The 11204-nt window shown below is 49.1% G+C and overlaps 1 protein-coding gene across 1 annotated transcript in view; it reads right to left on the bottom strand.

The window, feature by feature from the left end:
- Positions 1–83: 83 nt before the first annotated feature.
- The window catches only part of SLC7A5 (solute carrier family 7 (amino acid transporter light chain, L system), member 5), a gene marked incomplete at its 5' end in the record, with an annotated part of 34711 nt that continues 23590 nt past the window's right edge, over positions 84–11204 (bottom strand). Inside the window, 8 exons of the mRNA XM_009082526.1 lie at positions 84–173; positions 1966–2143; positions 3056–3205; positions 3710–3806; positions 4454–4557; positions 5781–5904; positions 7366–7410; positions 8308–8413. Coding sequence (XP_009080774.1) covers positions 118–173; positions 1966–2143; positions 3056–3205; positions 3710–3806; positions 4454–4557; positions 5781–5904; positions 7366–7410; positions 8308–8413 — 860 coding nt within the window. The remainder of the gene's footprint in view (positions 174–1965; positions 2144–3055; positions 3206–3709; positions 3807–4453; positions 4558–5780; positions 5905–7365; positions 7411–8307; positions 8414–11204) is intronic.

Raw genomic sequence — 11204 nt, 5'->3', positions numbered from 1 at the left:
AGCAGCTCCGACAGGATGCTCCAGTGCTTGGGATTCGGTTGTGAGGGATCAGATTCTCATGTCATCTTCAAATGATATTGTGCGTTTCCTCGAGCTGAATGTCTCTGCTTTTCCTGCCTAGGATTCCTGAGGAACCACTTCCATCAGCTTCTGACACACAACAGTTGCAGAGACTGTGGGGAAGAAAGCAAAGGAATTGTCAGGGATAGCACACATGAATCTTGGTGCAGGTTCATAAGAGAAGGGCTGACCCATTTCCCTCCCCACCGGGGCTGAGCAAGATGAGTCCAAACACAATTTAAGGCTTGGAATAAGCCATGGGATACTCCCTACTCATGCCCAGAGCTCAAACATGGAACACTGGGTGCTCTGCTCCTACAGCAACAATGCTGCACTGCTCCAGGAGAGGCTCTGGGACTCCTGGACACCAGTTCCTAATTAAACGGTGATCTGGTAACTAATTTTGTACGCCGTAACTGTGAGCAGCCAAAACTGAGTCAGGAACGGGCATGGAAAATCCAAGCCAAAGCTTTTGCTTCCAATTTTGAAGCCAGTGTGTGCCCACAGCCTCTTGGAAGGACAAACCCACCTCAGTGTCCTGCATGCAGGGCAGAGGCCACTGCCTGGCTCAGGGCAGGTGCAGAGCACAGGAGCTACTGCAGGTGCAGCACACAGGAGCCATTCCAGGTGCATCATTGCCCAGGAAAAGGTGCTAAACTGAAGCACCTTTGTTTTTCCACCCATTAGTGCTGGTGCTATCCAAACACACCTCTGCTCCCTGCTGCTCCACTCTGTGTTTGGAGACCACAGGATACTCCTGGCTGGTAAGACTAATGCTAAATACACACCAAGTCAGGCTCAGATCCATTGGAGGTGATTGAATTATCTGAAATGTATCAATACACGTGTCTAAAGTTCCTATCTGGATGTTTGCAGGATCATAATTTTCTGTTCCCAGAATATTTTCTATATTCTCTTTACAAGCCTTTGGTGGAGGAAAACAATGAATATGGTAATTTGCCACCCAGGCACTGCAAAAATGGCTTTTCCAGGAACTGAGCCTAATACTCAGGATGAAAAAGGGAGTGTGGGAGAGAGGGGAGACAGACAGGGGGAATAAAAGAAATAACAAGTGCTGAGCAGTGCTGAAAGCCTTTTTCTTCCTCATGAAACACTCAGCTAAGGCTGGGCACTTCTACTTGTCTGCTTTTCTAGGTCAGCCCCTTGGAGGAGAGCTGGGAAGCAGCTGGTGGAGTTCAGTTACTTGGACAACATGGATTAACTTTCTAGATTCAGTTGTTCAGGCACAGGTTCCATGTGCCAAGCACAGCCTCTCCATCCCTTCAAAACACACCATGAGGCAGTGTCAGCTGTTGGAAAACCTTACACTAGGTACCTTAAAAATAAACCTCCTGAGAACACATCCAGGGGACTCTCCCTCCCTCTGCTCTGCTGCCACAGTGTGATGCCAAGGAAAGCTGTGACTGGATCAGAAATGTTAGCACTAGCTAAGCCATGGATTGGGACTAATTGTGAATTTTCAGCAGTCAAATTGAGGCCAACTGTGCTCAGTTCCTCCTCTTCCCTTTCTACACCACTGGGAAGGGATTCTCTGCTGACCAAAGGTTTGACCTTGCGTCTTTCCAGGAGTGGAAGTGAGCAATGTGCTCAGCAAATTCCACTCTGCTGTGTAACCACCACCTGTTTGCCAAGAGAAAAAAAAAACCAAAACATGGTATTTATCCCAAACTCTGCAATTATTGCAAGTCAGGGTGCATTTTGGGTGCTGTGTAGGCACAGGGATCACCAGCCTAAACTTGTTATCATTAAAGAAATGGATCAGAGCCAAGATTTTGGAAACCTTCAGCATGGGAAGGAGAGCCAACGCTACCAGCTGCAGCAAGTCACTGGGAAGCTCTTTTTGGAGCAAAACCTGCACCTTTGCTCCTCACTGGTGATACTCACAGATGCCTTGGAGAATCCACTTGGGCTTGTTTTGCCACCAGACCCCAAAGAAGTAAATAGGGATCCCACTGAAGATGATGGCAAAGCCAATGGCACATTCCTTTGGTGTCATCCAGAAGGAAACAGCAATGAGGAACAAGCAGGCCAGGATGAAGAAAATGGGCAGGCAGATGTTCACCTGAACAGGGACCAAGGAACAGGTTAGGAGCTGTGTCAGGGGAGCAGGGTGTGCTTTCCAGGGAATTTTACCCAGCTGAACAGCCCAAGGAAGGAAAGAATCCATGTTCCACCATGGCCAGGAGCCATGAGCCTTTCTCAGCACCTTTTTTGACCCCATACCATACTTCTATGAGTCCTTATATAAACCATCTGTACAAAGAGCATCAAACTCAGCAGCAGCCATAGCACAAGCCATGACAGCTCCATAGCTGTCTCTGAGCAGGGTACACACACCAAGAGCAGCTCAGCCTTTAGGAGAAGACCCAAAACCCTAAGGAAATTCCCTGCAAAGAGTCCCTTTGGGAAGGCATTGGTGAGTGAGTCTGTGAGTTTGCCGCTCTCCTGTTGGCTGGCAGAGCCCCCAGTGTGCTGGGTGATGAGTGAGAAACATGCCTCTAAGGCAGGCAGACACACCGGGGGCTGACACATCCTTGGCCTTCTCCCAGCTGGGACACAGTGTTGCCAAGCTGGCCAAGGACACAGAGCACAAAGTTCTCAGCTCTGCAGGCAGAGTAGAAAACTATTTTAAGTGAATTCCATGGTGGTACAGAGTGTTTCACTGGGATTTGTCCTGGGCAGTGTGTTTAGTCATAGAGAGCTTCCCCTGGGCTGCCTCACCAGAACATCCCATGGTCCTAACACCCAGAGCCTCCTTCACTCTGTTGTCCCTATGGCCGTGGCAGCTCATCCTCCTCCTGCACCAACCCCCATCCAGCAGCAGGGACACCTCCATTAGCTACAACACATCATTCCCCTGCACAAATCCAGTCCCTCTTCTACACAGGACCAGCAGCTGCACCTGCTGAGCCTTCCCTGGTGCTGAGAAGTACCTCAGGGAGGACACACACAGTTACCACCACACTGTTCTCACCTTAATGGGCCTCTCCAGCTCTGGCTTCTTGTAACGCAGCCACATCATGCCAATGATGGCCAGAGCCACACAGAGCCAGTTGAAGAAGCTGAAGAAGTTGATGACTGAGAAGATGTCGTCGGAGAAGGCATAGAGCAGGGTCATGATGCACTGCATGCAGGGAAAAAGCCATTAGCAAAGGGAGTAGGCAAAACATGTATGTTACTTGTGTACATATGTATATAACATGTATGTTACAACACCAAACACAGGTATTTTAGAAGAACAACTGTCAGGGAAAGAAGCATGTTGATTATTTTTACTTATTTAAAGTATTTTTAATTGGTGACTGGACAATTTCTTAGAATCATAATCATGGAGTGGTTTGAGTTGGAAGGACCTTAAAGATCATCTCATCCCCATGGATAGGGACACCTTCCACTAGCCCAGGTTGTTCCAAGCCCCATCCAAGTTGGCCTGGAACACTTCCAGGGATGAGGAGAATTCAAACCAGAAGTGGACTATGAGGATATGACAAGAAAGGTCCATCTCCTGTAGGTGTAGGTAGGAATGGCTGCGACTGGAGGTGGTAGCCCCACTCCAACCACTCTGATGGGATCCTACCCCCAATCATTCCTCAACACAAGGTCAATGCTCTCCACCCCAGGTTCTTACCGTGAACACAAGGGATGGCACAGGGGTGAGAAGCCTGGGGTGAATCATGGACAGGATTGAAGGCAAATGTCCCTCTCGGGATCCCACGAAGAACAGCCTGAGGTGGAGGACACAGAGCAGTTATCACCCTGCAGCCCCAGCTGGGTTTGTCTTCAGCACAGAAAAAGTGGGACAGCCCAAGCTCAGCCCAGACAGGGCTGAGACAAGACTGAAGTGCCAGTCCCTGGGTTAAAAGGAAGGCTGGAGATGGACAAAGAATGCCAGAAAGATGTACTCATATCCTTCATTCCAGAGGCAGCAACTGAATGACTTGAGACAGCTTGACCTGAGACTGAGTGACTTGACCTGAAACAACCCAGGAGATGTGCCAGAGCTGGAACCATCCCAGTCCCCATCCTGCCCTGTCCTTTCTCCCCTTCCCCGAGGGATTCTCAGCCCTGAAGTTTCACAACTTTCTGCTTTTCATTAAAGCATCACCAAGCCCTGAGCCTGTGTCTGTTTCTGGTTTGACTTCAACAGGACTTTGCCTGAGGAACAGAAGATTAAGACCACTGAAGGGTTTCCTTTAATCTGGATATGGTTTGAAAGTCTGACTCGTTTTTTTCCCCTGCATTCCCCACATGGCCTCCAGACCCTTTTAGACTTTGTGTCTGCCCACAGCGACTCTCTGGAGGACAACTCCAAAGGAACAGGCATTAAGCACAGCTTGTAAACAAAACCCACAGAATTGAGCAACAAACCTACCGGGAAGAAGTGAAAAGAGATCCATTGACAGACCCAAAGCATGACAGGCCAACAAAGACTGGAATGATCCAGGACATCCCACCAAGGTGGTAGTTCCCAAAATCCTAAATGGGGAGAAAAAAGAGACATTTCACATCCACAATGTCCAAAAGAACTCACAGCTACCTTCAAAGACTTTATACTTGTAGAAACCTGAGCAAATGGTATAGCTTAGTGCTGAAACTGTCATGGAGTGTTCCATATTGCCATTTGCTGCTCCTCTTTCCTGAAAACACATATCATGGAACTGCTGAAAAAAAAGATCAGCCAACCCTTCCCCTCAGTGTCAGGACACAACATTTATCAGAACAGCTCTCCAGAATTTCAAGACCAATGGAAACTGTGAGGAGATTTAGGCATGTAGCCACTGCCAAGTGCTGAGTCAGGAGCTGGGACACAGCCCTGGGGACACACAGTGACATGAAGTTGCAGTTTTTGGTCACAGACTGACCCTGTGCTGCTCCACTGAGGTTTTATACCAACAATATGATATTGATTTCAAGCCTTTGCATTATACTGATCTCCAGACTTGCACAGGCAATGCACACAGCTGGAGAGACATCCTTGGAAGTGTTCCAGGCCAGGCTGAATGGGGATTGGCGCAAGCTGGGTTAGTGGAAAGTGTCCCTACCCATGGCAGGGGGTTGGAATTGGATGAGATGAGAAGGTCCCTTCCAACCCAAACCATTCCATGCTTCAATGCAGCAGAGCTGCATCTCCAATAACTTGGCACTGTATCAGTGTGGGCTGAAGCAGGGGCTTGCTACCAACCCACAGGATGAAGCACTGGTACCTGAGCACCCAGACCAGCTCATCCTAGGCTAGGAGACTTCCCTGGAAGCCTTGAACAATCCTGGTGACACTCAGTTTGCACCCTCCTGAAGCAATCAGGGTTTCTGACCACAGTGGCATTTTAATTAATACAAGTATTATTTTCCTCTCTTAATTAAAACAAGGAAGATACAGAGACAGAACAATCTAGTTCAGTGTTGCCTGAATGACCTTTCCCCATCCATATCATGCTCTGGGAACTGAAAAGTCATGAGGCCAGCAGCAACTTTGCCTGTTTAAGCATTAAGAGCAGCACTGCCTGCCCACCCTCACTGTCTGTGATTAATCCCACATGGTATCACGCTGTTCCTGCTCCCATCACAGTTGTTCTTTATCCGCACAGTTTTTATCTAAGCAGCCAATACCAGTCTGGAACAAACCAGGAGATATGTGCAGATGTGTGATTTAACCTGTCCTGGAAACCAGATGAGTCATATGGGAGAAGTAAATATCTTACCACAGCCACTGCCTCGGATGACAGCATCTGCTCTGTTGACAGCGTCGTGAAGTAAGCCAAATTAGTCAGCACATAAACCAGAGTGACTACAGGCAGGGAGATGATGATAGCCAGGGGCAGGTTTCTAGGAAGGAAACATAAACTGTCATGGAGCAGTTCAGAGGAGAGAGCTGCTCATCCCAGGGATCACTGCCCTCAAAGTTTGCTTGAGCACTCTGCTCTTCTTTGTCTCCTCAGCATGTCCAGTTTCCCCAGCCACACAGCTCTCAAGGAACAGGAGGAGATGCCCACATGGGAACAGGCTGCCAGGGCAGTGGTGGAGTCACTGTCCCTGGAAGTGTTCAAAACACATGTGGATGTGTCACTTGGGGACATGGTTAGTGGTGATGTTGTGCTGATGGTTGGACTTGATAGTCTTAAAGATCTTTTCCAGCCTAAACAACTCCATGATTCTCTGAACAGCGTAGAGGCTGCAGATGGAGAGTCAAGGATTAGGGCAAAAGGGACTTTTTGCATGGAGAGGCTCTGGCTGGGAACAGGAATCCAAGATCACTGCAAGACAGTTAATTGAAAACACCCAGTGGCATCAGCACTTGGGATTGTCTCCTGGGTAAAGGAGTTCACTTGTGCTGATGAGTTTCTTATGGGAGCTGGAAAGCTCAGGGATCCAACAGGCAGATTTTAGGCCCTAACTCTGTGCAGCTGTCTGGGCTGAGGCAACTAAAAGCAAATGAACCCAGACATAGCCTAAGTGAGTCTGTACAAATTTGCCCTTCTGAACAGTTTAACTTCATTTGCAAAGGGAAACTGTAAAAGGAAACTCTGCTTGGTGCCACATCTAATTGGTCCAGTGGAGCTCAAAGCCACAGGAAGGAGAGGCAAATACCATGACTGCATTCAGCAGACACAAAAATAATTGTGCAAAGCCCCTTTCAATAACTATTTCTCAATAGAGAAATAGTTACTGAAATAGGTGCAGCAAACCTTGTGCTACCCAGCAGGCACGAATCACTCCTAGGGCCAGCCAGGAATGGGCTCTTGCACAAGTGATCCTATTACAGTGGCTCAGAGGCATCTTCTCATGAGCAAAAGTGATTTCTTAGTACTCTCCTGCTTTGCTGTGGCCCACCCTGAGCTCATGAGACTCCCAACTAGCCCCAAAAGGCAAGAGGAGTGCAGGAAGCAGCTGTTGCTCAACAGGACGGGAAGAGCACGTGACAAACACGTGTGCAGCAGCACAAATACTCTGCTGGGAGTTCATACAAGGCAGTAATAAAGCTCTGAGTGCTTCTTCCTCACCCATAACTCACAGAGGTGTCATGCCAAGGAAGCAGAGCTTTCCAAAAACACTGATATTAGCAGTACAGGAAAGTGGAATAAACACAACAGCCCTTCTGCTATAGAGATTATTATTCCCTTTCCATGATTCCAGGGCGGAAGAAGGACATTAATTTCTCTTGTTTTGTATTTCCCCAGATAAAGACCTTGGCTTCTGTGCTGATCAGCAATCCCTGGTACACAGGAGTTCCCCAGAAAACCAGGTTTTCCTCCCAGAGATGTCACCCCAGGACACACACACACCTACCTGTAGGGATTGATCATCTCTTCTGTCACAAAATTCAAGTAATTCCTGTTATTTAAAAAGAACAGAGGTTAATTCTGCTCAGTCCATGGAATAAGTAAAGCCCTTCAGATTAATTCATCTGCATGGGGATTTCAGAAGGAGTACAGAGACTGACACCTGTGAGAAAACCTAGGATAGCTGATGTCTCATCCAAGACCTGCAGCACTAAACCTGAAAGGAGTAAGCCTGGATGGTGCAGGTGGATCCAACAGACCCTGCTGCAGCCTACTGCAGGGCATTGCAGGTGAAGAGATAAACCCATGTATGACAAGGCCACCCCTCCAGGTGTAAGGACATGGAACTGTTGGGGCAACTCCAGAGGAGGTCACAAAGATGCTCCAAGGGCTGAAGGACCTCTGCTCTGGAGCCAGGCTGGGAGAGCTGGGGCTGTTCAGCCTGGAGAAGGCTCTGGGGAGACCTTAGAGCCCCTTCCAGTGTCTAAAGGGGCTCCAGGAGAGCTGGAGAGGGACTTTGGACAAGGGCCTGAAGGGAGAGGCAAGGAGGAATTGCTTCCCACTGCCAGAGGGCAGAGGTAGGTGGGATATTGGGAAGGAATTCCTTCCTGTGAGGGTGCTGAGGCACTGGCACAGGTTACCCAGAGAAGCTGTGGCTGCCCCATCCCTGGAAGTGTTCCAGGCCAGGCTGGATGTCGCTTGGAGCAACCTGGGCTAGTGGAAGGTGTCTCTGCCCTTGGTAGAGGGTGGAACTAGATGATCTTTATGGTCCCTTCCAACACAAACCAGTGTGGGATTCCATGATGATAGCTGCAACTGGCCTGTTTTCACAGCAGATTGGGCAGCCCTTCATGCTTGTAGGTGCTCAAACAACTGACAGAGGAGCTTCAGTTTGGAGGAATGGACAATAGTATTTAGGATTGAAGAAAGAGAGAGGGCTGCATCTCACCATCCTCCATAGGCAAAGAGGCCACTGTACAATGCCAACACGATGTTCCCCACACCGACCTTCGTGCCCTCGAAGGAGTGCTCAGGGCTCAGGTTTGACACATCACCTGCAGAACACAAGAAAGGATCAATACACATGAGCTGTGAACCCCAAGGGTCTCTGTGAGGATTGGAACAGAGAAATTTGGAGGCAAAAGCTGCTCTTAATAATCAACCTGATGCATTTCAGGTTATGCTGAGAACACATGCACATCTTCCTCTTGGGGTGATTCCACCAGTCTTACAGTGCTTAATTCATCTGATTAATGCACCAAATATGCCCCAAAACTACATGTCTCAAGCAACTGGCCATAGTGACTCCTCCAAACTTTCTCACACTGCAACGTGCTATCCCTGAGGTAATCTCCCAGATATCTTCTCCCTGTGAAGAAAACATTCTGAGGACCTTCCTGCTGGAAGATGCTTTGCAAACACATATTGTCACACTGTCCTGTCAACTGAAGGCTGCTGTGGTTCGATAAAGCCCCAGGATTTCCTCCACTTCCACCAGTCACCCCATAAAGCAGAAACCCAGGATTTCCTCCAGCCGCCTGATAAAGCAGAGGGCTGTGGCAATCCCTTTGATTTGGGGAAGTCAGGTTCTGCGGGGCTCAGCTATCACAAGTCACCTTCTTTAGGGCCTGACCATCCAAAGTTCCTGTTATGCATCTGCTTTTGAAAGAAGCAGCCATAAATAGACAACTTGATTGTACCTCTGCTCCCAACTGCCTGAGAGCAGCTCAGGGTTTATTTATTTAGCTTTTAAATGCTCTGTAGTTGTTTTGTTCCCTGTCTTTTGATGTGGAGCCTGGGTGTAGGGCTGGGATAGCAAAGGCATACTCCCCTCCCTGGACCTGCTGCTCCCCTTGGTGTGGAGAGAAGAGGGGAACGAGGTGGGATTCACAGCAGAGCACCTTTGCATCCAGGGAGCCCTGTGGAAGCCCATGTGATTCCTCTTAGGGCACAGATCTTTACTAATCACCCCAGCAACTGCATCACATGGCAGTCAGCAGGGCCTGGAGCTTAACCCTTCATCTCTCAGCACAAGGTATCCAGGATATGCTGCTGGGGAAGGCAGAGGGATGCTAAAGCACCAGGTGTTTTCCCTCTGGATTGCCTCTCTTCCCACCTCACACTGGAAATTTTCCCTCCCCTATGCCACCAAAAGCCACTGTTTCAGTGGGTGGGTGAGAAATATGGATGCACAGACCTTTTAACACCTCCCACTCATCTTTCCAGTGCTGGGAAAGGGATTTTTTCCAACAGCACTATCAGTGTGCTGATGCACCTGTCATGCATGGGACTGCTCCAAATCTCTGCCAGTGACATGGAGTTGCTCTGTGTGCGTGGGAGAGCTCCATCTTCTCTTTCCCCCTCCCTACCTGACCCTCCAGCTCCATCCTCATCCTTTCCATCCTGGGCATTGCTCCCTTCACCTCGTTCCTCCCTCCTGTTCCTGCATAGTCCTAACTAGGGCAAAAAGATATTCCCTATCACAGAGAGCAAAATGCTCTCTGTTCACAAAGCTACCCAGGAAATCCGCATGCCTCTGCCTTTTCTCTGCCTGGAGCCATCCCATTTGCAAGGAGATGCTGTGAGTAGGAGCTGCAGGCGAGGTAGGAACACAGCAGCAGCTCATGCACTATCTGGGAATCCATCAGGTGTGGGAAATACAGTGTCCAACAGGTCTGTAAGGCTCTACCTGTCCAAATTCCACTGCAGATTCTTGTTCTCCACTGGTGTTGCCTTCTCCCTCTCTCTCAGCACTTCCTTGCACCAGGAAGGTCTCTTCTGCCTCTGCCTTGGGATGTGCTGGATGTATTTAATGCTCCTTGAGCCAGTGAACTTGCTTAGCAAAATGCATCAATCCCTTTTCACAAATACATCTGAGTGTGACAGGAAAGGCAGGAAATGCAGAACTGATCTGATGCTGAGTTTAACCTTAATTGCTGCCTTACAGGTTCAGCCACAGAATCCTAATTTAGCACTGGTGAATAAAAGGGCTGAGCAGGAGGGAGTGTGCAGGGTATCACATTCCACTGCATCCCTCAGGCTCAGCTTTCTCTGAGTTCATTTTCTGCCCTTCCTGAATAATTACTAGTCCAGTTCTTTCCAGGGCTTTTGTTATGGGAATAAGATACACTTTTTGTTCACAGTGCCTGTAATTAGCTACTGGAACAGCCCATGGATGGACTAGGCGAGCAGGAGGCTCTGCAGGCATTTCAAACACCCCTTGGGATGTGTCTTGTCAAAGATCTGCTCAGGCCCTGCATGCTCCCACCTGGATCAATGGATCATCACCTTCACCATGCCAGGAGGATGCTCCAATCCAGGAGCAGCAGACAACAAGCAGCAACACAAGCATCACTCCATTTCTTGCCCACAACTGGCCACCAGCCTTCCCCAAAATCCTCTTTTTGTTTGTGACAGGCAAAAACCTCTCAGGCCAGATGTTCCTTTCTGAGGCAGCTGCAAGTTTCACTCAGTGCCACCCTGTGCTGGTGCTTCTCAGAAAGGGCTGAGGTGCTGCCCTTGCCCAGCTGGCCCAGAGGGGCGGGAAGGGAAGAGAAAACGAGGGGAAGGAAAGGGAAGGGAGGAGAACATCAGTGGTTTCCAACCCAAAACCACATGCTTGTATTGAGGATGTGCCACTTGCTTGGGATCCACAGGCTTCTTCAGGCTCTGGGCAAGGGATGGTCCAAGCCCATTCCCCATCCTTGGGAGTGTTCCAGGCCAGGTTGGATGTGGCTTGGAGCAACCTGGGCTAGTGGAAGGTGTCCCTGCCCATGGCAGGGGGTGGAATGAGATGACCTTTAAACCTCCTTCCAACCCAAAGCAGTCTGTGATTCCATGACTCTA

The sequence above is a fragment of the Acanthisitta chloris genome, unplaced genomic scaffold (genome assembly GCF_000695815.1).
Source record: "Acanthisitta chloris isolate BGI_N310 unplaced genomic scaffold, ASM69581v1 scaffold15069, whole genome shotgun sequence".
In the NCBI taxonomy this organism is placed as follows: Eukaryota; Metazoa; Chordata; class Aves; order Passeriformes; family Acanthisittidae; genus Acanthisitta; species Acanthisitta chloris.
Note: the sequence above shows the minus strand (reverse complement) of the source record. Positions and strands in the feature narration are given on the sequence as shown.